The sequence below is a fragment of the Lichenostomus cassidix genome, chromosome Z, assembly GCF_008360975.1.
Source record: "Lichenostomus cassidix isolate B80296 chromosome Z, HeHo_3.0, whole genome shotgun sequence".
Lineage (NCBI taxonomy): Eukaryota > Metazoa > Chordata > Aves > Passeriformes > Meliphagidae > Lichenostomus > Lichenostomus cassidix.
In genome coordinates, this window is record NC_139511.1 from 37,680,629 (window position 1) to 37,707,571 (window position 26,943).

At 39.1% G+C, this 26,943-nt stretch overlaps 1 protein-coding gene across 3 annotated transcripts; it reads right to left on the bottom strand.

Moving 5' to 3' along the window:
• Window positions 1–387: 387 nt before the first annotated feature.
• Window positions 388–26,021, bottom strand: NAA35 (N-alpha-acetyltransferase 35, NatC auxiliary subunit). 3 transcript variants are annotated; one of them, XM_085042629.1, is made up of 23 exons: window positions 25,763–26,020; window positions 24,306–24,449; window positions 22,522–22,555; window positions 20,986–21,100; window positions 19,813–19,887; window positions 17,325–17,492; window positions 16,369–16,435; window positions 15,640–15,683; window positions 14,988–15,038; window positions 14,166–14,249; window positions 13,232–13,346; window positions 12,546–12,724; window positions 11,430–11,489; window positions 10,309–10,415; window positions 10,014–10,080; window positions 8,667–8,765; window positions 7,213–7,391; window positions 5,462–5,598; window positions 4,393–4,460; window positions 4,026–4,166; window positions 2,503–2,625; window positions 1,302–1,382; window positions 388–795 (listed from the first exon to the last, which is right to left on the bottom strand). In XM_085042629.1, the coding sequence occupies exons 2-23, from the start codon at window positions 24,427–24,429 to the stop codon at window positions 736–738; spliced, it is 2,178 nt and encodes a 725-aa protein (XP_084898755.1). In that variant the 5' UTR covers window positions 24,430–24,449; window positions 25,763–26,020; the 3' UTR covers window positions 388–735. The 3 variants fall into 3 exon arrangements, with proteins under 3 accessions (XP_084898755.1, XP_084898757.1, XP_084898758.1); XM_085042631.1 differs by having other exon boundaries at window positions 25,957–25,976; XM_085042632.1 differs by lacking the exon at window positions 19,813–19,887 and having other exon boundaries at window positions 25,763–26,021.
• Between the last annotated feature and the right edge of the window lie 922 nt (window positions 26,022–26,943).

Genomic DNA, 26,943 nt, shown 5'->3' on the forward strand with positions numbered 1-26,943 from the left:
TGTAGCAATCCCTCCTTTGCAAGAGCAAGCACTGGGATTGTAACAAAGTTGCAGAGTAGCTAAAATAGAGTCCTCAGTGTCTGTGCTATTGCTAGTCTGTAGCGTTTGCTGTGCAGATTCTCCAGCACTTTGAGAATGATAACAAAGAAACAAATTCCAATAAGGAATCATTCACTCAACAGCTAAACGACTAATTTGCATCTGCTCTTGATTTCTATAAAGATTGTTTTAGCTGGGAGGATGTGGTGAGAAAAAACCCCACCCTTTCTCTACTTGAGAAGTCAGCAATTCTGATAATCAAGCAGAAACATGGAAACTCACAATCTCCATGTGACTTTGTTCAATGCAGAATGGCAGTAGCTCAGCTGTGCATATCAGACATGAGGCTCTATTGCATGATTTTTATTCAGTTCATAATCCACTTTGTCAGAATGCATTAATAAAAATTATTTATGATTAAAATTTGTAATAAAGTCAACTAAGGTACAACATTCTTTAATAATACAGTTGATTAAAATCAGCTTCACGCATAAAATTCATTAAACTTTATACAAACCACTTTAAAACAGCAGTTGTCATTCAAATCACATAAAAGCAGCACACTACAGATATTTCCACATAACAGTACTTTTATCCTGGAGGTCCCTCGTAGTCTGAGTGCAGCACTATATATTCCCTCCTAGAGCTGGTATCTGCTACACAGATATTCAGGTATCCTAAAAAAATCCTTGTCCTTCAAACAAGCTTCACCACTGGAAAGTATTTATGAGGAGAGAAGTCAAATTCTGGAGGAACCTACAAAGAAAAGATTTAAAACATTAAACAGCAGTACTACCGCATTTAATACTCATAATGAGAACAACCTACAAACAGAAAAAAAAATTTAACAGCAACAGATTGAAAAAAAACAAAACCAGTCCTCATGGCACCTGCTAATTGTGGGAGCCAGCACACTCATGATTTTGTTCACACAAGCTGCTGATATACTTGCTTGTTCCCGCTATTGAAGAATACCCTTACTAGTCTATGTTGTCCTACATGCATTTCCCAATTTTTCTTCTCAAAACATAGAGTTTTCCATGTTTAGATAACTAGAACCATTTCCAAGTGAAAAATAAATTTCTTTCCCTGTTCTTAGAGTAACTATGGCTCAAATCTGCTCATTTGGCTTCTAAGAGATCTGTGGTGGTGTTACATAGAATTACAGGACCATTCAGGTTAGAAAATCTTCAGATCATTGAATCCAACCTTAATGTAAGTATTGCTACATTTTACATTCAATTGAGCTGGCATTTCCTTACCTTAGAGTCTTTCTTGTGGCCTCCAGCCAGCAGCTTCATGACCACAATATTGGGTTTTGCAACTTTTAGAATTCGATTTACCTGAACACAAAACAGCAAGAAGTCTTCAAGTCAAAGCATTTGACCTCAAAATTATTTGAAATGTACCACTCTAGTGTTGACATACTATTAGCAATACAGCAGTTCTCTTATAGGATCAGTTTAACAGAGATCAGACTGTTTTGTATTTGCTTTTAAGTACAACAGCTGGATTAATTAAATTTAATGAAGGGTGCATTTATTTTAATAGTCACTTTTAAAAAAAATTCAGACCATAGAAACCACAGCTTTAATAATTCTTGAACATAAACACGGAAACTATGGCAAGTTCAGTGGCATTCACACAAAAAAAGGTATAGACAGAATCTAGGCATGTAACCTTCAACATTGCAGCACAATGGTGAGAGGAAAGTCCTGTATGAAACTGGTGGCTTTTTGCACGGAAGTGCTCTGAACATGCTCAGAAACTACCTCTTAACTGTCCTGGTTTGCGTCAAATAGATAGCTCATGTGTGAGTACCACCAGGATCCAGAGAAGAGAAAGTGATTCCAAAATTCTCTGGAGGACCTAATCCTGTAAGCATTCTTAACCTGCTTAGATGTGACAAAAAAAGCATCCTCCTTGCTCCAAACTCCAGTCACAGACACTTACGGTTTTAGGCTATGGACAAAGAGGGAGAAATTCCTACCCATGTTAACAGCTCAGCTGAGAAAACTGCTCTAGGGGACAACTACCAAACTCAATCCTCTTTTCATCCAAATGATACTCCAACCTCTTTTCCCCACCTCTCAGGAGTCCACTTGAATGACTAGATTCCAAATAAGCACAGCAGGCATGTTATCACCGTCTTGTTAAAACTCCTATGTTTTTAGAAAAGGGCTAAAAGGCAACATCCAAGAAGGAAACAAGCTGCTATCCAGCATCTAGGGTCCTCAGCAGAGAGAGGTTTTTTAACAGTGAGCACAACTTTATGTTAGCTGAGGTACTGAAACAGACCACTGTGCAAGATGCCATTACTCTCCTCTCTCTACTCCTCAATCAAAGCACTCAGCTTTGCTCAGCATTTCAATGAAGTACATTTTGGATCTCAAGCAGATCTAGCTGAAAACGGAGCTATTCTATTTTGAGCAAATACGCCTTTTCCTAGTATTTCAGTCTTACCTCATTGTCTGGATTCGGAATATTCTCAAGAATCATTTTAGCTTGCTGGTAGTGCTTGCTAGCTGCCATGTAGAGATCTGATGACTGAGGAGGTGGGCTATACTTATTTAAATCAGACATTTCCTAATATGTTACAGAAATACATAAATATATATTAAAATATATAAAATTAAAAGTTACCAGGAAACTGTATTTTTATCACCTTAAATGAAAACAAATTGCTATAGTCAAGAGAAGAGTTATATCAACTAAATACTATTGTAAGAATCAAAACTGAAGTCAAAAACATTTAAAATGGCAAAACCCAAGCAGCATCACAGTGCGCAACTACTACCATACCACAAAGCACAATGAAATTCTCATAATCTTTATAGAAGTCCCTATCTTGAACAAATTGACATTCATTTGCTTTAATAATGCTATGCAACAGTGTATGAAATTACAGGAAAAAACTGGGAGGAAAAAGTAAGTATTCAACAATTCAAAAAATTAAATTGAGGAGAGCGACTGGCATAGAAAACAGTACTGTTCCAGTTCAGACTGACCCCACAAGTAAGGAGAGATTAATAACCAGCTGGGTGAGCAGCAGGGGTACTGCGAACACCTAGCTGAATATGAGCCAACAAAGTGCTCTTACTACAAATCAGACAAGCCTCATATGGGAGCATACAAGCAGCAGTATGGCCAGCAGATGAAGGAAGGTTATCATCTTGTACTCAGTATTTGTGTTGAGTAATAATGCATCCAGGGCAGGATCCAATCAGTTAAACAAAGATGCTGAACTGATGCTGAGATGTGGAAATGCTGGGCATATGAGAGAGCATATGAGCCGCAAGGAGCAGTCATTGGACCTGGACTTTTTCAGTTAGACAGGAAGGATGCTAATGGGTAATTTTAACAGCAGCGTACAACTACTTCAAAGACATTTACAAAGCTGTCAGAAGACAAAGGCTCCTTGTTAATAATGGCAAACAGTATAACGTAAGAGGCCACAGGTTGTGGTTTGGTAATTCAGCTAGACATTAGGAAAAAAGGGTAGTGCAGCCCTCAATCAGGTACCCAAAGACTTAATGGACAAGAAAAAGTAACTGGATCAGGTTTAACCAAAGAAGCTGGAAAATCTCCAACCTTAATTTTTTCAGACTTGGCTAGACAAAGACACAGCTAATGTGATTTATAATGCTGCTTCAAGGAGGAGACTGGACAAGAAAAGTCTCCACTGGTCCCTTCCAAATACCACTCAAACTTAACATTCTTGTTTTCCCATTTGCTTGCTGCATTAATAAAAACAATCTGCTATCATTAACCAGAGCCAAGAAGTCTGTTAATAGACTTCCACAAGATTTTATTTTCCTGCAAATCAACAAAGGCATCTCAAACTGCCATATCAAACCAAATTTTAAACATTTTAGCATCTAAATTTTTAAAGAATTCAATGCAATATATCTTCCTTGCACACAACTAAAGCAGGTGAGTAAATGACTTCTACAAAAGCATGGGCGGCACATTTTAAGATTACTCACTTTAAATTGCAGGTAGTGCACAGGGGGTGGTGTTATAACACTGTTGAATGGAGCAAATCTGTGCTCATATCGAACTTGTTCACTATCCAGTTCAAACTTAGGTTTTCTTACTTTGCCATCCATGTCAAATGCGATCATTGTCTAAAAGAAAAGGACAACGTATGAGCTTTAAGTCATATTTTGCTGCAAGGAAGATCAAAGTTAAAATTTAGCATAACCGGAAGGATAGAAAAATATAGAGAATTTACCATATAAAATTAAAAACTTGAACTTAATTTCCAGCCCCACTACAAACACAGAAGGCATGCAATGTATCCACACTCCCTATTACAGAAAAAAAGAAAATAATAGAACACAAATAAGTTACCTTGTACATCCCAGCACACATGTTTTGATATGCTTGACTCATGGTGATCTCTCTGCTGAGAGGACGAACTGCAAATTTTACATAAAAATATTTTTAATTCAATGTAAATACATGTAGTAATTTCAGATCAAAAGAGTTCTTCCAAATTTCCACAAAGTGACATAACTCTCAATTGTATTTTAAAGTAACTGAAGTATGCAAAGCCTGGACATACATTTCTGCTCACCTGGCTCCTAGTTACATAAAGTACCTCAAGACACACCAGTCACATGAACACCATACTGCTCTCAATGAAATAAACTGGTCAATGGTATTCCCGTAACACTATAAAACGCTGAACAACAGCCTCAAACTCAACGGTGCGTAGAGAAGAGGCCTGTTTGCTTAGTTCAGGGATCTTTTCAACTTCGAAGGCTAAAAGGTTAAAACACTTTTTATCCTAATAATCCTGATAGCATTCTTCTAAGTGTCCCTTTAGCATTCTTGTAAGTTTCCCTTTAGCTTCATGTTTAACTAATGCCAAACTGCCAAACACTTGGCACCTTAAGTATAAAGTACATTAATGATTTTCTGAACTTCTAGAGACAAGGGAACTTAGCAGATATAATCCTGAACTATTCATATCCAATTGTTTGTTCCCCTTGAAAAGGTGGAAAAGAAACTCACCATTGTAAAATTAGGAAACCTGCTTTAAGAATTTCTAAAACCAAAAAGAAATTACAGAAATATGCTGTCTAGCACTAGACTAGGAAGTCTAGTGTTTGAATCTAGTTACAGTCACTAAAAGCATAATTCTGCAGGAATTATAGCCTCTGAGAAGGTCCAACACATAACACAAGTGATGACTGCAAATATAGATGAGTTTGTTTTTCTGAAAGATTTATTTGAAAGTAAATAACTAACTAAATAGGAAGTTCTTCAAAAGTTTTACATTCAGCCTTCATAAACTTTAGGATATTTTTGCTACCCATATTGGTGTTGGCTCTATAAATTTTGAATTTGAATTCTACATGGCTGCGTGCAAGGGAAAAAAAAAGAAGGCTTGAGTTAACACTCTACACCTAGGTACCTTTCTTCTTTTTCTTTGTTTTCTTACTACTACGGCCTTTCTGTTGTTCCTCCATTATCCTCTCCTCTGCCATTTGGGAGCTATCGGCGCGGCTCAGCGTTGACATCAGCCAGGCATAGAGGAACTCGGAGAGATACCTGCATGGAGGGGGTACAGAGCTGTTAGCGCACCACGCGCTTGTGCTGTGCACATCCCTGCAGAGCACCAAGGCACTTACTCCAGGATCTAAAGGACATGTCCTAGCAAAGGACAATGTTTACAGGCAGGCAAATTCTTTGATTTGCATGGCTGGAATCAACACTTCAGTCTACGTTCCTGTTCTGGTTGAGATTCAACCACGAACAGCTCAAGGTATGCAAGTTTCTTACACATTTACTAAGTGAAGTCTAAGCTTCATATTTCAAAACACCTGTAAGATCAAATTTTTCTAGAACTCTTCCTTCCCCCAGCAGATGAAATATATTTTTAAAGATACTATATTAATGCCTTTTCTACTTTTGTTATGACTTATTCTGACAAACAAGATTACTACTGGCTTTTCCAAGCACTAAAAAGCTGTGAATTACATAAAGGGGCCAAGCCCATAGACACACAACATCCACATTCAATTCTTTCAGAGTTTTTCAGACATCTTGAACAATTTCATTGGAAGTGGAATTGAGTCCAATAAATATCTTGATTGACTTCAAAAAGAATAGGGGAAAAAATAACAGAAAAAAATTACACATTTGAAGCACAATGAAAATGTAGGAAGAGTTCATAAAAAGTTATAATTCAGAAGAAAAATTACTGAGAAATTTGAGTGTCATTTGCACGTTACCTCTCAAACTTCTCATTTTTGTTCTTCACTAAAGTAAGAAAGCAGTTGACATGACAATTCCAGCTAAGAGGGATTTTATTAAAATGGTAGAAGGAAATATGGGCAGGTAAAAAAATATACTGTTTTACATAAAAGTTGGCATTACTTATTGAGGTTTTACTTAAAGAATATTGACATCTTCTGGTAATTTCTGGAATATTAATTTTCTCAATCCACTGTTGAAACAACACAGAAACACAAAGAAATGCACTGAATTTGCATCATCTGAACTGCTCTAATCTCTCAGTAAGAAGGTTTACAGCTCACATAGGAGTCTTTTGGTAGCTTTACAAAAAAACCCCAAAAACCCCCACGTTTATCTTTTCACCCAAGCTATTAACTATGAGAAATAATGTGAATGGAGGTGGAAAAAGAAAAGTATTCCGTCTCCATATAATGCAATCATTTTCAATAAAGGCAGAAGATGTCTCTTCAAATACATTCCAAATAAGAAGTTAATTACAGTTATAACTCAAAACTTCGCAGAACTTTTCCAGAGTACTAGAGATCAACAAGATTATCATTCTTGTTACTACAAAACCAGAAGAGAATAAAGGAAATTGCTCTTCTCCTGCATGCTCTGCTTCTCCTGCATACCAAAATCAGCACATTTTTCATTCTTTGTCAATAGAAGACCCTGTGCCAAAAAGCTAAACAGAGTGTCAATTACTATTTCAGGAAAAAAAGTACAATATTTAGTAAGTCCAGAAAACTTGAGACCAACAAATTTCTTTTTCTTCACTTGTAATATTATAAATAGGTAAACCAAACACAATGATGAGCAAACTTGAGATTATAAAATCGTATCTGAAGACCCTCCTTCAAATATTTGTAATTATAGCTCTCTGGGAGCATCCCTCCTCCAACAGCTGTCACTTAAGCATATTCTTACCAATAGATGTAGTAATATTCATGCATACTGTAAAGTTCCAACTCGAAACCACTGAGAAGATACTGTATCATAATACGAAGGTTATGATATAGGACCCAGGTGCCCAAGCAAGCCAAATGTTGCCTTTGTGGTTCCTGCTTCAGTAACATACTATGAAGTGCTGCATCTACTTTCTCTGCCTGTTAGGGAAAAAAAAAAACAAACCTCAGAGTAACAGACAGAGGAGGAAAAATATCTGACTGAAATAGCACCCCAAGCCAGAAATAAAATCTTAATAAATTGGGTCAGTATATTCATGCTCCAGATTACAAGACCAAAATAAGTCTAGAACTGTCAAAAAACTGGAAGGATACTCACGTAAGTAAATTCTGCTGCACAGAATAAAAATATTCTATACAGTAATACAGCAAGAAAATTAGGTAAAATTTGTAATTTTTAAATGTACATTGAGATGTACATTAAAATGTACATTACTTGTATATCCGTCATAGCAGTCACATGAGCACTGGAACTCAGAACCCATTACACACCGTTGTTCATTGTTCTATATTGGAAATAATTACTTTTTTTTTAAAACCTAGGCACATTGAAAAATTTATAAGGTTAACATGCAAAAAACACACTGTGTTCCACCAGAGTAATAAATATATTGCTAAGACAACTTTTGTCTTAAGAACCAAATTGTATTGAAGACAAGAAGTCTCTCACAGTTGGAATATCATCAGTAATCCTGAACAGAACAATCCATATAACCTGCTACAAAACGAAAAAAAATGCCTCAGCTACAGTACTGCAACAAACTCAATTAAACTATCTTGAAAAAAGCTGGAGCACACAAAATCTCCCTCCATCTCCAAGTTCCTCAATTCTTCTTGCAATCTACATCTTGAGAAATATTTTATTATTTTATAGCTCTCACTGCTGAAGAAACATATTTCCAGCAAGAGAAAATATATTTTTTCTTCTCATCTCTCCCTCTCTATTCTTGAGATGTCCAAAATCAGGCGGTGCACATATTTTAAAGAGCTAGTTTTTACTTCCTTCTTAATCATTATAAAATTTTGCAGTTTACATCTTACCTAAGTATAAGGCTGAATTTTCAAAGGTGCCTTGTAAGCATGCCTTGTCTGTCTCCCTCTGGTTACATCCTGAAGACTAACAATCACAAGCAGGATAGAGACTAAAAGCTGTGCAATTACTATTAAATTACATCACAACAGACTTTCCTGAAGTCTACTTATTGGACAAAGTTAGTCTTAAAAAGTGTGGTATGTTTTTGTTCAAAATATCTAACACAAAGATTGTGCATGCATCCTAACAATATCTTGAGCTAAATTTTAGGAATGCTTGTCCTAAAGGATTTTGCTTCATTCATTTAGAATCTAATACCATGCTTCACTCTGGCAGTGATATATCTGGAATTACGATTGCTAGCCTGCTGCCTAGGACATTACCTCATCCTGTAGTGTGGCAAATTCCTCAAGAATATGACCCAGTTTATCTCTCTGACGAGCTCTGTTGTGTCCATGGATTTGAATCAGACTACAGAATGGCTGAAAGAAGCGAAGTGTAAGTTTAAATTATCAATGCAACTTTGAAACGACAGAAGAACTGTAATGTCTATTTAGGCACATGGTTTATACATCTATATTAGAAGGTGGGTTCCTTAATACTCCCTACAAAGTGCAAGTTAGCAGGAATGCAAGCACTCTGGAGCAATGCAAGAACCAATTTCTCTGTATACAAGTTGATATCAGATTAAGTGAGCATCCTTTAGGAATGCCACCAGAACAAAATGCTTGGGGCAGAAGAGGTATTTCTTACGCCTAAAGCCACATGCCCAGGTGGCTAAGGTGACCAATGGCATCCTGGCTTGTATCAGAAACAGTGTGTCCAGCAAGACCAGGGCAGTGATTTTCCTGAGGCCTCAGCTCAAATCCTGTGTTCAGTTCTGGGCCCCTCACAACAAGAGAAAGACACTGAGGGGCTGGAGCATGTCCAGAGCAGACCAGTGGAGCTGGTGAAGGGTCTGAAGCACAAGTCCTGTGAGGAGCAGCTGAGGGAGCTGGGGGTGTTTAGCCTGGAGAAAAGGAGGCTCAGGGGAGACCTTATTGCTCTCTGCAAGTGCCTGAAAGAAGGGTGTAGCCAGGTGGGAGTCATCCTTCTTACAGGCAGCAAGTGACAGGACAAGAGGAAATGGTCTCAAGTTGTGCCAGAGGAGGTTTAGATTGAATATTAAGAAAAATTTCTTCACAAAGAAATTTGTCAAGCATTGGAACCAGCTTCCCAGGAAAGTGGCTGAGTCACCATCTCTGGAAGTATTTAAAATATGTACAGTCGTGGCATTTAGGGACATGGTTTAGTGGTTTAGTTTGGACTCGATGAGCTTAGAGGTCATTTCCAACCTAAGTAATTCTATTATTTTCTTAAGATTTTACTGTGCCATAATCAACAACTGACTCTCTTAAAACAATTTTTAAAAAATTTAAATTGGAGAAAATGTAAAAATAATTTTATTAGTCCTATGCATTTGTTTTGTGACATAAAACTACCCTTTAAAGAGGTAGTAGGTGCAAATTCCTTTTTAAAAAGTGAAATTTTAAATAAAAAATCTGGAAGCAGGAAAAAACCAGCAAAAATTACACAAGCTTTTCAAAAAGCATTACCAATTTAAGGCAGCCAACTTCTTCAATATTCCCTTTATGCCAGGTGTCTAAAATAACTGGTCTCATTTTCAAGTGAATACAAATCTGCCAAGTGCTCATATACACAAACATGCTGTAAGTGGAATGCACACTTACCCGAACACAATGTGTGACAAAGGAATCAATGTAGTCCTTCGCTTGGTGGTTATTATAAAGACAACACCTAAAAGGGAAATATCCAGGTACATACATATTTTTTATAAATGCCACCAGTCTCTGTAGCACAAGATAAAAAAAAGACACGAGTGTTGCAACAGCAACTGACTCCTTCATACGTTAAGTACTAAGTACAAAATGTATGGTTTTTGTACATTTGTCATTGCTCTTGTAAGCAGAAGTATTTTTTCATCAGACAAGTAAACACAATCAAGTAAATTCAAGATCCACTTACTTTGGAGAAAGTACTGGAGGACTGACAAAAGACCTTAAGGCATCTTTTACCATGTCTTGCATGAGGTGAGTGCCAAACACCTTCTTGTTATCTACTAGGAAAGTTGTCTAAAAGTAAAGATGTGTTTTCAGAAACATGTTTTAAGTTAAAAGTAATGCTCTAGAATTACTAACAGAAAGCTCTGGCCGTACATTTTATATATATATATATATATATATATATATATATACACACACACACACAGAGTTATAATATAAGAAACTTGTAACATTACTTTAGGAATTGAAATGGTTCAAAACTAGGTCCAAGGTTTAAGACTCAGAAATACTGAGATCTGACACTTCTGTGGTATTCCCAGGTAACTCAATATAGCTCTATTACTTGCGTAAGACAATGCATGCAAAATTCTTTTATTTCTTGGACTTTAAAGATGGTAACTCTGAAAAATATTTCTGAAGATTAGCATAAAATATGTGCCTTCTCTGGAGGCAGATAAGGGTAAATCTCCAGACTACTACCAGTGTTTTCCAATCCCTATGGATGCTACTGCTTATGTCCGTCGTGTCTGATACTCATTTAACTTCCCTCCATAAATGTTGTGTCCCTTTCTTACATCGTTCTTCAGCAGTTGGAGAAAAAGCTCTGCTCCTTTTCTCAGGCACCCACAGGGCTTACACAATCACATGTAGTGGAAAGTCACAACACACATAGTATGAACACTTGCCAATAGTTGCATTCCATTGGCTCTACACATGGTTTAATATGGACCATATTTAAAAATTATTTTAAAAATTACATGAGAACATAAACCTCCATATATGGAATCACAGTATGGTTTGCATTGAAACGGACCTTAAAGATCATCTAGTTTTAACCCCTCTGCCGTGGGCAGGGGAACCTTCCTGGCCTTGAGCACTTGGTGGAGCACCCACAGCTTCTCTGGGCAACCTATTCCAGTGCTTCACAGCAAAGTATTTCTTCCATAATACCTAACTGAAGTACCATCAGAAGATTTTTTACCACTTAAATATCACCAAATGCAAATTACTGAAATACTTGAAACAATAACAGGAATTTATGAGTGCAGAAGTACTTTATTCACAGATATAATTAGGACTTGCCTGTAACAGGGATCTTGAAAGAACACATGGAGACTGCTCACTAAACTCACAGAAGAAGTCCTAATGTGTATTTAGGAAAAGAAAAAAAGACAATTCAGGTTAATATGCCAATTTATGCATGTATAAATATACACCAAATAATTTTTACACACACACACATTTGTATCTCTACTAACCACACATATACAAATGTGTAAATACACCTATATTTTGTTTAAAGGTATACACACACATAGCATAGCTTCATAACTTGTAAGAAAGTGACCATGAATAGTTTGAACAGAAAAAATTATGAAGATTTTCTGCAATTACTTGTCACTTAGCAAAAAGGTTTCTGAATTTTCAAATGCTACAACGAGAAACGTGATGATGATACAGAAAAAAAAAATACTATGAGATTGTTAAGATCATGATGTAACTAAACCAGGTATTAAACAAAACAGAATTGATTTTACGAAATTGATTGAAAACCAGGTAAGGTTTAACTGGTACCAGGTGCTTCATGCAAACACTCCTTTCATTAATTAACACATTAACTGTGTCTCTTTTATCAGTCAGTGAATGCATAGCTACTAAAAAATATTTCAGGTATTTAAGTGTCTTCTAATAATTGTAGGCATCAACTAAGAGTAACATCAGTTATTCAAAAAAGAATATAAGCAGGTGCTTAACTTTATGCCTATTTAGGGAACTCCATGCTTAAACAAATATGTATTTAATGCTCTCTTCTGTCATACACACATGTGCAGAATACTGCTTAATGAATTTGAAAAATTCAGGCATATAGCAAAGAATTATGTTCTGATGCTGTAGACAGAGCTCTTCAATGAAGGAAACTTGCTTAGCCTTTGCCAATAACATGCATAATTATGTAACAGATTATGGAAAAAGTGGGAGGTTTGGGAAAAGAAAAGATCTTTGTCAAAAGAAGAAAAATATTAAGTATCAGGAAGGACAATAAACTGAATTGAACATAACAAATGAGAAACACCAAATACATACACAGTTCTCTGTTTTCTCTCCAGTGAGCAAGACCATGCATATATGGAATGATTTTTTTCAAGTTACATTTTTAGATCTTATTTTTGGCAAAAAGTAAGAAATATTTGTGCTTACCAGTATACAGTGCAAATTAGTTAAGTTGACGACTTCACATACAGTTTTTATTCGGTCTATTAGTTTGGAAAAGTAATTGACCATTTCTTCCCTTTTAATAATTTTTGCATATCTAGGGAAAGTTGGTGGCAGCAATCTCTGATTAACAAGTGGCTCAAACCCCATCATAATAGGATGATCTAAAGAAGGAGGGGAGAGAGACAGAGAGAAAGAAAGGCTGCATACAAGCTGTGTTTTCAGAATGCACTTCAAAGTTGCAAGTATAATACAAATTATTCAATCAGCCAAAATGAATTCTTTAAGTGACAATTAACTTCCTAACAACCCAACTAAGAATGATTACTATTTCAAAAAAACCCAGTCCTCAACACTTCAGCATACACCTGTGCAAACATTGAAGTGCTGTTCCCTATTTTAAAATGGCATATATACTGATTAGAAGTGCTGTGCACCTAATCAAAAGTTCACATTATCTCTGGCTTTGAAATGACTATTGCTTTCAGGAGAACCACCACTTGGTAAAATAAAATTAAAATCAAACAATGCAAATTGGTAATGATTTGTATAATGAGTATTTTAGTTCAAAGTAAATAGAGGTTTCAACTTTTTTTAAATACACAGAGGTATTTACACTTATGAAGGGATCATATCCAAGAAAGAAAAAAATTGTGTCATTTGATACATACCTCCTTTAGTGGTATCGTTCTGTGCCTGCATACCATGATGCAGTGAATTATGTATGGCAGAAAGCAAGTCAGCTGCTTGGGTCATTAGTTTCTGAGCTTCTGCAACTGCACTTGTCTGACAGGCAGGAAACAATTATTAACATTATGAACCCATACATTTTGACTATATAATTAATGCTAGTAAAAGAAAAGAGAAGGGCATTAGGATTCTGATGTTCTTACACAACCAGTTCTGAAAAAGACCCAACCCAACATTTTTGTGCAATAGCATTCTTTGTATTTTATGTATCTGTACATAAATTCAACGTTCTGGTTTTTGGTGTGTAAGATTTTACGATAATTACAACTGAAAGTCTTGTATACACTACATGAGAGTCTACTCTGGGGGGCATATTGTTCTATCCCTTTGCCTAAAACAAAGTTCCTTTCCCTCTCAGCAATTAAGAAATCTTATACTCAACAAACAGGCAAATTGTATGGAATGCTATTAAATTCCTCTTCTCAGACCAAAGATGTTGAGATACAAATTCAGTATCACATGGAAGGAAAACCTAACAGTTCTTTTGATATAGACAAAACACTGCCCAATGTGACGTAACTCCACAGGATAGGACTAAACTCAAACAAGCAAAGTTTTGCTCTGAGTTTTGTTTTTGTGTGTAGAAAGAGTAATTAGAAATCCATTAATATTTTTACATGTTTTGTAATGCATATTCTGTCTTTCTGCAAGGCCATAATAATGTCATCTACTAGCCTTCCCCACTTTGAACAAAAACTGACTATTTGCAACTGTAATGCTTTATTCAAAGCTTTACCTCCATCCACATAAACTCAAATCTCCTGAATCTACACGGTAATTGTTTGATCTTAAAGAATGAAAAATGAGTATTTCACAGGATCACAATGCAAACACAGAAACACCAAATGAACATACCTCTTTTTTTGTAAATGCTATTAGGACAGTCAGTAGGACCCGGGTAAACTTGACTCTGCTGAACACAGCCAAACATTGTTGATGCTGTAATAAAATTATACTGCTAATTACTAAGCAATAGGTATTAGATCATAGAATCATAAAATACCCTCTGTTGGAAGGGACCTACAAGGATCATCCAGCCCAACTTCTGGCCCCACACAGGACCACCCCAAGAGTCACATCATATGCCCGAGAGCATAGTCCAAACACTTCCTGAACTCTGTCAGGCTGGTGCTGTGACCACTGCCCTAGGGAGCCTGTTCCAGTGCCCAGCACACTCTGGGGGAAGAACCTCTTTCTAATATCCAACCTAAACCTCCCCTGAAACAACTTCAGGCCATTCCCTCAGGCCTGGTCACTGGTCACCACACAGAGGAGATCAGTGCCTGCGCCGCCTCTTCCCCTCATGAGGAAGTTGTAACTGCAGTGAGGGCTCCCCTCAGTCTCTGCTTCTCCAGGCTGAGCAGACCAAATGGCTCCTTGTATGGCTTCCCATCAAGGCACTTCACCATCCTCATGGCCCTTCACTGGACACTCTCTAATGCCTTAATGTCTTTCTTATATTGTGGTGCTCGAACTCCCACAGGACTCTGGCCCTCCCTGCACTAACTCAGCATGCCCTGACTGGTGTGTCCTGCTCTGTCTGCCAGCTCTCCACCATGCTCCTGGGTGATCACACTTCCCCAGCTGCTTTTTATATGGATGGGTGCGGTTATACCATATTTAAAACTCCCATTTGCATCCATGAAATCCAGGAAAAAAAAGCAAACAATTCATTACTTCAAGCTCAACTTCCGGATCTCTCTCTTCTCCTTGCCGACTTCGAGTGCTCTACAAGGTAAAGAAATGTCAAATAATTTACTAATAATCTATTAAAATTGTAAAGGGAAGCTACTGATAAAATCCCTTTGCCTTCTCTAAAACATCCACCTGTTAAATAGCCCCAAAAATCAGTTTTCAAATTCAAAATTTCTTAATATATAATCCAGGTACTTAAATGACTCTCCTGTAATACTGAGATATATCTCAGTAAATTCTGCAAATAAGCAAGGAAAGTGCATGAATATTTTATATTGTAAGCTGTGGCAAAGAGTAATTAAATAACTTCTTCAACATTACATGAGATATCTGGCTAAACCCCAAAAGTTAAATATGTACTTTCTGTGTCCCAGCACAGTGTCATTTTCTACACCATGACTCCACTTACTACTAGTGAAGCACCTGCTAAAGAATATACAAAAGTCTGAAGATTTCACCACCTTTAGCCAGAAGGCAAACTAAAAGCATGTTACACAAAGCACTATGTCAGTTCTTCAAAAACTCCACCATAATGACATAAGCCTCCTTCACTTCTCATAATCCCACTCCCTTCCCCAAACCTATGTTAAGTACACCTGAAACATAACTGACGAGACAAACATGAAAACAATACCTTCACTCGTCTTTGCATGTCATCTTCTACATCTTTCAGCATACCTGGAAATGATCACAGCATGATTTAAAGCTGGGAAACATTCCTAGACACACCTACACCACTCAGGAGAAAAGAAATTTTGAGGGGAAAATCAAACTTAAAAGTTCTTTACATACCCACTAGCCAACGACAAAAAAATATTCTTGTGAGAAATGGTGGGGATGTCATGCAACAATCAAAGATCAGAATATAGACTGACTGGTCCAAGGCTAAAGTGTTCACAAACTTTTCAAAAATAACTCAATGGAAAGTTCAAATATATATAAAGAAAGGGCATCAAAAGACTACTATACCTAATAACATGTATTCATAGCTGTAGAACAACTACACTGCATTTTTTTCTACACCAAAGAGGACAACAAATTTTGAGGCAAAAAAGCAGAACTCAAGCAATGGACTTTCCAGTGGTCTGTATCTATACCATGAGGAACTCATGCCTAGCCACTTTGCTGGCACATCTAAAAGTACTTTTTCTGTTGATCAGGCACTTAACATAATAACTGAACCTTTTTTTTCAAGAAAAAATAATTTGATCTCTCTTTTTACCGAGTCAGCAATTTCCACAAGACTAATAAAAAAACTGAACAGCTGAGAATCCTAGCAATTCATCACATGTGACTGAAAGTAATCACATGGTCAAAAGAGAAAGAGCCTGCTGGACAGACACAAAGAAAGGACAAACTGTACCTGTAACTCTAAGATCTGTCACACTGTTGGCCATTTTAAATCCGTAAGTCATTGACTGAAAATCTTCCTAAAAAATAAAAAAATCAAGGAAGTGATATGCAGAATACGCAGAGAAATGTAACACCTGTAGTTACATTTTCAGACTGGGGTTTGGGGTTTTCATTTTGTTTCGGATTTTCTTGGGAGTTGTTTTCTTATTAGGTTTTGGGTCCTTTTCCTGGTTTTTCTTTTTTCTTGAGGGAGTGGTTGGGGGTGTGCACAGGTGTGCTTTGTGTAATTCCATTAAGTATAAAAGTCCAGATTTATTCCACACAGCTGAATACATTCACAATGAATACACTGAATGACTTTCCCACCCAAATTCAGCTTGAGATAATTATTTTCTCCATGAATCCTCAATACTAATATGTCCTTCATATTTTCATCGAGTGCCACCCTACCAAAATGTTACAAGAACTACAGCTGCTAAGTCATACTTAATCCATTTTAGTCAGCAAGAATGACTTATCAAAGCTCAGAGGAAACAAAGATTGCTCTGAGCACAGAAAACAAGACTCTGATCCCATTGCCAGATGGATATTTTAGACAGAAGACAATCATGACTATCTAACATAGAAAAACAAAAAAATTAAACTGGAAGAAAACCACAATTGAAAAGTATTTCAAATGGTTAGCCATAAGACTTGCTTTGCTTCTTAAGTAAAATATTTATGTTGCTCCAATACACGAGGAAAATACAGAAGAGAGCGTGAAACAGCTTCATTGAAGAAAACTGTATTTTATAGGCATCAAGTCTAATAATACTTTTGGGATGGTGAACAGCTGTTCCTACAGTATGTATTCTTGAACCAAACATTAACAAATGTCACTAATATATTGTTTTACCTGCATTAAGCTATAATGTAGCATATTTAACCCCACAGGAGATAGGAACATAGTAGATGGGAAACACATACCTCCTCAAAAACAGCCGCTTTGTTAACCTTTTCTCTGGCAATATCACAAATTTTTAGGATTCCAAGAGCAAAAGCCTTCATGGCAGGATCTTCTATGAAGTCTGGATTATGAATGTAAAGGCAAGTGAATACTGTCTGTGCCAAGGAATGCCCTTCTAACCATGTTATCTAGGGAAAAGAAAATTAAATATTTTACTCATGACAGCCAAGTCCTCATTTTTATATTCATTCTTTTTACATTTTACTGCTTCAAAAATGAACTAAGAAACTCCTTATCATGACAACCTTTCACATGCCAAAAAAGGGCAAGTGAAGTGTTGCAAGCCTAGAATTCTGGCATTGGATAAACCTCTTCTATAAAGGTCAAGTCTAATCCCTGTGCTTTAGATATGACATTATGCTAAGAGACCTTCACATTTAAAAGCTTTCTCTGCATATACAGTGAATGGAAAATGCAAATGACAATAAGACAACTAACATCCTTCAGGTTCTTTCTCTTTGACAACATAGAGCTTCTTGTCACAATCCCCACTCTCTATACAATGATCTTTACATGTCTTTCTGACAAAACTGACTGGAAATGTTTAAAAAAAAGTTACTGATGTAATTTTAAAGAGTAACTGAAAATAATTAGTAACATTTACTGAAATTAAAGCATATATACAGAAATGAAATTAAATTAAAGCATACTGTGGTGGTTTTGATTGGCCCAAAACATCAGTGAAGTGTAGTGTTTTTAACATCTAGGAGAAATTTGGACCCCTCAGAAGCTGTTGTAGTAGGCCTGGGGAGGTGTCTGAGGGGTGGGGAGTGGCACAAAGATGGCTCCTGTGTGTCCTGAGTGAAAGTTCTGGAAGTTTTTACATCAAGTCTGGCAGAGCCAATCTCTGATGACTCTGAAGGTGATGGACATGCTGCCGGCCAAGTTTGGGCCAATTGGAGGTGCGGGTTACGCCTCTCTGAAAACATATTTAAGAGAAATTCAAAACAAAGCAGGCACACACTTCTTTCACTTTGTAGTTGGAGGAGGAGGAGGTGCAGGTGAAAATATGTGACGGAAAACAGCATGGAGATTGCCAAGGTCAGTGAAGAAGGGGGGAGAAAGTGGTGCTCCAGTGCTTCCGGCACTGGAGCTGAAACTTTCTGCTAGCTGTGGTGGAAGCTATGGGGGAGCCAGAAATTCCTCCTGCAGCCCATGGAGTCCATAAGGATGCAGAAATCCACCCACAGCTCACTCCAGAGGAGGAGGTGGATGCCTGGAAAAGACTGTGAACCAGTGGGAGTCTCATCTAAGAGTTAAAACTGCAAAAGGCCTTGACTGGGAGAGAAAGGCCTTTTCCTTGCTCCTGGCATGGAAGCAGTCTGGCCTCAGCTCGGGAGAGTCTGCACAGCACCTTATGGACAAAAGACTCATGTTGCAGCAGAATTCAGGTGGGAATGTTGCTCATGAGATTGGACCCACGCCAAAGAAGTTCCCAGAGGACTGTCTCTCGTGGGAAGGACCCCTGGCTAAGTAGAGAACCTCTTTTCCTGATTGGACTGACCAGAAAACCCCTCAACCTGCCCCCTGTCTGTGTTGCTGGTTTGGAGAGAGGGAAGGAGGGGTGAGTGCAGAGACTGCTTCTTAAGAGGGTGGGGGTGAGAGCAGAAAACTGTCTGGAGAGAGAGAGAAACAAGTAGAGATAAAGAGTATTTGTAGTAGAAGAATTGTGGTGATGAGTAAATTTGAGAATCTGCTCTGTGGACTGAAAAGAGACCCCACACCCTGCCCCCCCCCCACCACCCAGCTTGTTGACTGTAAAGGAGGAAAGGGGGTGAATACTGTAGGTTCGTAAGAGGGAGGGGGGAGTGAACCAAAACTGTATGAAAAGTTTATTTTTGCCTGCATTTATCCTCCAACTCTGTTAAGTAATTAAACACTTTTTGCAACTTTAAGCTTGAAGCCTGTTTGCCCTTTTTTGTGCGTCCTCCTGGCAGGGTCCTGTCTCAAACCCACGACACATATATACAGAAAAAAATTGTAATTAACAAGTAACTGATATTTAACTTATTTTTTTCTAAATGGATTTATTTGCTTTCCTCAAAATGCCTCTGTAACTCAGTCAATTCTGGCCGTACAGAAAGGAGCAACAGCGCTACCAGTTACTGCACATTCAGCTTCCAACACAGTCAAACATCAATACACAGCACGCAATCAGATAACATCCATTTATAAAACCAGAAACAGTAAAATCTTTTCAAGGTTTTAAGGTTCTGCCAACTATCTTCCATGTTTCTTATAGTAAAAAATTTAAAAATCAAAATTCAGCCTTTCATAATAGACAATGCAAGTAACTAAATGGAAATTAAAATACTATGTATGTATCTTCTGCTTGGTGAATCTTTTTTGGAGTTCTGCTGGCTTTATTCTTTTTTTTTTTTTAGCTGGATGAAAGGATTATATTTTGAAAGCAAAACCATCTAACCTAAAGAACAGAAAAATGCTTACCAGACAACAAAAACAGGTATCCATTATTCCTACCAGCTCAGGTGACGTGAGATCCTTTATTTTAATGGTGCCATCCTTAGAAAACAAACAACAAAAAAAACAACCAAACCCCTAAATACTATGGAAGCACACAGGCAGAATACAACTTATTTGTACAAGCAAAAAGGAAATTAAAATTTGTTTAACAGTTCAGAGTAATTGTACACCTCTAGCTTTACTGATCAGCTTCACAATGTGTCTCAAATTCTCAAACCTTTGCCTTCCCATCAGCTGAAAACTGATCCAACACAAAACTACCCAAACAGAATGTTAAAGTAATAATTCTGATTTATGACTAGCCAAGGAAAGCTTAAAACCAGTTAACTGTCTACACTAGAATCACAAAACAGTATAATCATAATAAGACTGAACAAGGAATAATAGGCAGGACCAATTCTTTGAAGACTGCTTTTTAAACTGGAAATACTTGTAGTGTTTTACTGCCTTAAGGGTCAACACCAAAAAGGCTGCAAACTTTACTTTGATTGTTTAATTTGCCCAATCTGTGCAATCCTGAATGCATTTTACATGACTTAGCCAATGTTTTATGGAGGTCTCTGACTCCATTCAAAATAAATTTACCATAAAAATCACTTTTCCCACTCAGTGCATTATTTTTTCCAAAATAACAGAAAATCTTTCAACCTCTCTCCATCAATTTATCTTGATCATAAATCAAAAGTTAATAATTACTGCCAATGTTAGTAAATTATCCAGCTTCAGTTCAATGCTAATAAACTCAAAGAATCATAAAGTGTTCATTTCCTTTTTTTTAAGGAAGCTGGTTTCCATTCCAGTTAAATAGAAGCTAACCAATATATCTTCATATAAAAGACACATTTTGGGGCAGGACAGAGTGACTTGCAAAAGTATTTTCGAAATATATTTACTTGAGGTATCAATACCCATTAATTTCACAGTATTTTTCACTGGAAGAGTTAGCATCATTGTGATAATGCAGGCAACAAAAAGGGTAAACATCACAAGCTATTTCTTACTTAACTACCCAAAATAAAAAACGAAAAGCACAAATTTCAAGTGAAGATTGAAAACATTAATAATGCTGAATTGTAGTTTGACAAAACTCCTTATTTTTACAAACAGTGTAGGCAAAGCCAGGAAATTCACACAAACCTTAATGGCTTGCTCAAAGTTAAGAACCTTTCTGTTAACTTGGTTTCCAATCATACCAGCATCCATCTTGGGATCCATCATTTCAATGGCAGACATGGCTTCAAAAAGACCAAAACTAAGAATACAAATTTAAAAAAAAATGAGCTGAATGTAATTATTTTATACAAAGTAGTCTTCATGAGCTAATGGAAAAGAACATATAATAAACCAAGTACACCTTTTTCTGACTACAGACAATAAGGTATGTGAACATTAGTAATGACCTTCACAGGTTGTGGTTTCAGGAAGTTCAGGGTATCTCAACAAATTAGTAGGAAAAGAGACAGCTAAAAGTAAAAGAATATTATTAGCCTTTCTTTAAGGATGAAGAACACTCCTGATCTAAATAATCCCACTACCATATCTCTGCACACTTGTTTCTATAAACTTAATAGTATCTTTTAAAAGATCACATAAAATAATAAAGTGATATTAACTGAATAAGTTGTTCTTTACTACACCACACCCAAAAAAACTAAGATATGTCCTCCACACACTAACGACAATATTAATGACACAGACTAATAAATATTGAATATACCAGCTTTTGTAAAAATGGGCATGTTAAGAATACTGATACAGAAAAAACCCTCAGCATGTGACAAGATATCACCTGTAGTCAGGGCATAAAAGCTTGCAGAAGAGCCACACCAAAAGAAGACTTGCCTATATAAGATACAGTGCCTCACTTTATTACGGCATTCATCAGAACTCCTGCAACAGTCTTTATAGTACAAAAAGTTGACCACATGCGGCACATTTAAATTCTAGGAAGTGTATTTGCTCTGAAATGCTCGTATGTATATAAAACTACACCTGAAATTCTGCTTTGATTCTACTAAATAACTAGCTGGTAACATCCTTGCACACGCTTTTAAGCAGGTTTTCATTTAATAGTGTGCTTCTGTTTTCTGAGCTATTAGTTTCAAATAAGCAGTTTTTTCTTCACTCAAGTGAACACCTTTATCTGGCTACAGAATTTAATCTTTGAAATACTTAAATTTTCTAAATTCATCATTCTTTAACAAATTCAGCAAGTCTTTACCACATGCTTTTCTTTGAAACATACTTTCAACCTGTAGAGTTCTCACTTTCTGCTTTAGCATGTTATTTAAGTTACATTAAAGCATATGGATTGTTTATCAAAAACTTGACAGTGACATTTGAGGTAACCAAGTTTAAAGTATTTCTGGCATTTTTTCATAGAAGCATGTCCTACAAAATAGCTCAGTAATGTAATCACAACAGATCTTAAGATGTGCTATGAACTTCTGAAATACAATTTCAATCAAATTGAAAATGTAGTGTTATACTTACACCATCAGATACATTCAGCATTCATACAGGTGCAACATATGCATACTGCTGAGGATCTATGATATTCTATATACTTCAAATACTTTATTTAAAGTCTAAAAAACTGCAGTTATTAGGTAACATTAACATGGTTGCAGCAATCCTATCTAAAAGCCAGAACCATCCCACATGCATACTTACAGCTTGTCATGAAGCAGTTCTCCTAACTTCAATTCTACAAAGGAACAGAACACACAATTACAATCATCCTATTAGCACAGCTTCTCCATGACAGTCTTGTCACACACCAAACTTTGTTAAATTTTCCCTCCTCTGTCCAGCCTGTGAAGAGGGATGAGCGAGCGAGCAGCTTTGGGGTGGGTGCCTGGCATCTGGCCTCGGTCAACCCACAACACTACTCCACCTTCGTATGCTTTTACTTACAAAGCACTTTCAAGACTGGAAGACTAAAAAAACCCAGTAGTTTACAGAGTCCCCTCATCCCTCTCTGTTATGCTAACAGTTAAAGAAGTTTTAGAATTACTAAGTACACAGTACACTCACAGCCCAAAACGCTGACATCCTGGGCTGCATCCAAAGCAGTGTGGCCAACAGGTCAATGGAGGGGATTCTGCCCCTCTGCTGTGTTGAGACCACACCTGGAGCACTGAATCCAGCTCTGGGGTCCCAGCACCAAACTACATGGACCTGCTGGAGTGAGTTCAGATGAGGGTAACAAAAATGAATGGAGGACTAGAGCACCTTTCCAATGAAGACAGCCTGAAAGAGTTGGGGCTCTTCAGCCTGGAAAAGAAAAAGATCTATGGAGACAATCTAGCAGCTTTCCAGTTTATTAAGGAAGGCTAGAAAAGAGCTAAGAGGGACTTTTTACAAGGGCATACACTGATAGGACAAGGGGACTTGCTGTTAAAACTAAAATAGACATTTAGATTAGATATTAAGAAGAAATTCTTTACTGTGAGGGTAGTGAGTAACTGGAACAGGCCACCCAGAGAAGCTGTGGATGCCCCATCCCTGGCATTGCTGAAAGTCAGGCTGGATGGGGCTTTGAGCAACACAGTCTGTGAAAGGTGCCCCTGTCCATGGCAGGGGAGTTGGAACGAGATGGTCTTTAAGGTCCCTTGCAACCCAAATCATTCTATGATGATTATTCTGTGAAACAGTAGCATCTGAATAGCATGGAATACAGCTATTTCCTCTGCTCCTTTATTCATATGTCTTAATCTTTTCCAAGGGAGACTGTTGAAAGACTTGCTTTTCCTCATAACTTTTATGAGTAAAAGTACTCATAAAAGTACTTTTAAAGGAGTCTTTAGATATACTTGATGGGTACACAGATTTAAGTAATTTAGAGAAATTATTTAATGGCATACAGAAATTGTGTTTATCAATATGTAAAACTGTGTGCGGCAAGCTGCAGTTTTGATGTTTTTATTTTTCCTTAATGTCATCATAAAGCCAGTTGAAAAAGCAGTAGCATCCAACAGTAACAAAGGCACTGTTTAGATGCAAGCAACTGTTTTCCCATTATTGAGGCACATTACTCATTTCAGAAACTCTGACTTGTTTCAAAGATGAAAAATGATGCACTGATGAATTAAATGAATTATTGGACCCTAGAGATCCAAAAATATACAGGAAAGAAACGGTGTTGACTCTGCATGCATGAATGACATTTCCACTTGGCAGAAGAGACAGGAAGAAATCTTTGCAAAGGAAAAAAAGGTGTGAAAATGTGTAAGATTAAAAATGTGTAATTAAAAAGATACTTATGCAATCTGGATGAGGAAGCAAAGTGAGGTGGTTCATAATAATTCCAGTCTCACGGCTGACATAGAATCAATGTAGCTCATTCATCTGAAGCTTGAACCTGGGTTAAACTATTGCTCAGAAGCACCCAAAGAACTATGCTTAGGCCTCCAAAGGATTCCGTATTTTCTAAGAATGAAAGGACTACAACTTACCTCTACAATCTTCTTCAAAATCCCGGGTTATATCTATCCAGCTGGTATTACTCTTTTCCATCTTGTCAGGCACACTGAGTTCCCATCCTGAATCATCATCTTCTACAGTAGCTTTCATAACCATGATGCTACACCTTTAAATTCCTGTCAGAGACACCATGTATTTGCACAAATTTAACAAAGTGCTTCATGGGAAATTTTTTTTTTCCTTTTCAAGAATCAGGTGACAAAGGGAAACTAATTATTTTATTTAAACATTTTCTGTTACATGGACCAACAGAAAAACCCTTAGTAATAGAAACTACGAAAAAGGTTTTCTTGTTCATCATTTCTTTACAACTAGCTTGCAGGCTGTGACACCTCAAAAACTAAGGACACCAAAACATCAGCTGTACAGAGCCATACTACAGTGTCAACTGTCAAATTAGAAATAAAATTGGAAGGATAAAGATGTCTTGAAAAACATGCAGACACCATAACTTTTTTTTGTTCTTTTGTACTATTAGACTATACATTCTCCTACTGCTCTGCAACAGGAATTAAAAATAGGGTGCTGTAAAACTGACCACAAACAAGGCTGTTATTCATATGAAGTGTATTCCAAGAAACTTGTGAAAAAGGGCTTATTTTCCCTGCTTTCTTCCGCAGAAAGCCGTATCAAGCCTGCGGTACTGAAGCCAAGCAACTTCAGACTGAAATGTAAGTTTTTAAACTCCACCGACCAGTTATTTCGAACTGGTTTTGTGCTTTCGCAACCTCCCGACATGCGGGTAGCCCGGAGGACTTCCACGCTTTCCCGGTCAGCCTGCCTACGAAGTATCAGCAAAGCTGAGCTCCCCTCATGCTGACCGAGCTCTTGCAAGAGACAGCTGGGAGCTCGGCAAGCTCTGAGCAGCTTAATCAGCCACCACGGAAGCTTCGAACAAAGGCCTCGGTGGCAGAAGATCCCCCGGGCATCGAGTATTAATAAAAACAAAGGGGAAGATCGAAACGCTTTTGAACAGCAGCCCGGGGATCCCCTCGTCCCAGCCAGGCTCACTCCCTGTCGGGGGCGTCAGTGCATCACCAGTTCTCAAGGGACTACAGGGACTGCCAGGCTCAGCGAGCTGGGATGAGGAAATATGTGAGATCGATTTAAAAAAATTGAATTCCCGCGTGCACTTCGGGACATTCAGGCCTCTCGGGCTCTCCCCTTTGCACAAGTCACCCCAACTCCGGCGCTGCCAGAGCCGCGGCCGCCGCGCAGCTCAGCGGGCCCCGCACAGCCCTCGGAGCGCCGGGCACGGCCGCCCGCCCGCCCGGCTCCTGCGCCCCGCCGCAGGGGAGGGGCCACCGAGCCGCCCGCCCCGCTGTGGGGCAGCGGCGCCGAGCCGCGGGCTCTCCTTTCCTCCGTCCGTCCCTCGGTGCACCCGCGGGCTCTGCCTTCGCCCCTAGCCCCCACCCTCGCCGGGCCTCACCCGCCGTGTCCCAGGCCGCCACCTGCCCGCCGCTCCTGGCTGGGCCGCCGCCACCGCACACGCGCAGACTCACCGCTGCTGCTGCCGCCGCCAACCAGCCCGCGCTCCCGGCCTGAACGCCCCGGCGCAGCCGCACACAGGAGGCTCCGGCGCCCCACCCCGTCCGCAGCCGGCCCTGCGCGGTCGCCGCTTACCGTGAGCGGCGAGGCGGGGCGAGAGCGGCCGGGGCGGCGGCGCTCGGTACCGCTGCGCCCGCGAGGAACGCGGGGGCGGGCGGGGCGGGGCGGGGCGGGGCGGGCGGAGCTGCGGCGGCTCCGCCCAGCGCGGTGCAGGCCCGGGCGCCGTGAGGCCCGTGTGGGGGTGGCGGCGGGGCAGTGCCCGGGGCGGGCTGAGGAGGGAATCGGGGCAGTGCGGGGGCTGCCGGTGTCTGGTCGCTGCCCTTCAACGAGGACAGAGTTTCTGCCTCCAGGTGTGTTGCGAACGCTGTATAAGTAATCTGAAAGGCGTGTGTCTAGGGGACGGAGCTAGGCTCTTCTTAGTGATGCCGAGCAATAGGACAGGAGGCAGTGGGCACTAACTGATACGCAGGAAGTTCCACCTGAACACGAGGAAGAACTCCTTTACTGTGCAGGGGATCTAGCACTGATACAGATGGCCCAGAGAGCTTCTGGAGTCTCCCTCACGGGAGATACTCAACCGTCTGGATACAATCCTGTGCCACGTGCTCCTGAGTGACTCTTGCTTGAGCTGGGAGGTTGGACCCGATGACCTCGTGTCTCCCAGCTTGACCCACGCTGTGACTGAGCCGCGGCCAGCGGGGCCCGGCGCTGCCCGGTGTTGGCAGCCGGGTGGCCGGGGCGCGGTGCAGGGCGGCGCTGGCTGCTGGGCTCGGCGGGCAGCGGGCAGCAGCACCCGGCTCTCGCTCCCGCACTGTGCTGAACTGAGAGCAGGCTCGAAGCGGTTCCCCCTCGCCCCCGGCCAGACGTTTCCTCCCCTTCCTTTGCACTCCGTTTTCACGGACGTCATGTGCTTGAGGTTACGTAACTCAATGTTCTGTACAGGGTTTACGAAGATGTGCTGATTATCTCTGTGGAGAGGGAAGCCAGGTGACGTGAGATGATGCCTTAGGGAGCTACGGTTTTAGAGCACAGACTGAATGCTTGCTGCTTCAGGCCAAAATC

What these genes read in the sequence shown, in the direction of transcription:
- NAA35 (XM_085042629.1), bottom strand. Translation starts at nt 24,429, where the DNA reads ATGGTTATGAAAGCTACTGTAGAAGATGATGATTCAGGATGGGAACTC. An exon ending in AAGCGGCTGTTTTTGAGGAG is followed by an intron (nt 16,436 to 17,324) that starts GTATGTGTTTCC and finishes TTTATTTTTTAG; the next exon opens with GAAGATTTTCAGTCAATGAC. An exon ending in GAACGATACCACTAAAGGAG is followed by an intron (nt 12,725 to 13,231) that starts GTATGTATCAAA and finishes CTCCTTCTTTAG; the next exon opens with ATCATCCTATTATGATGGGG.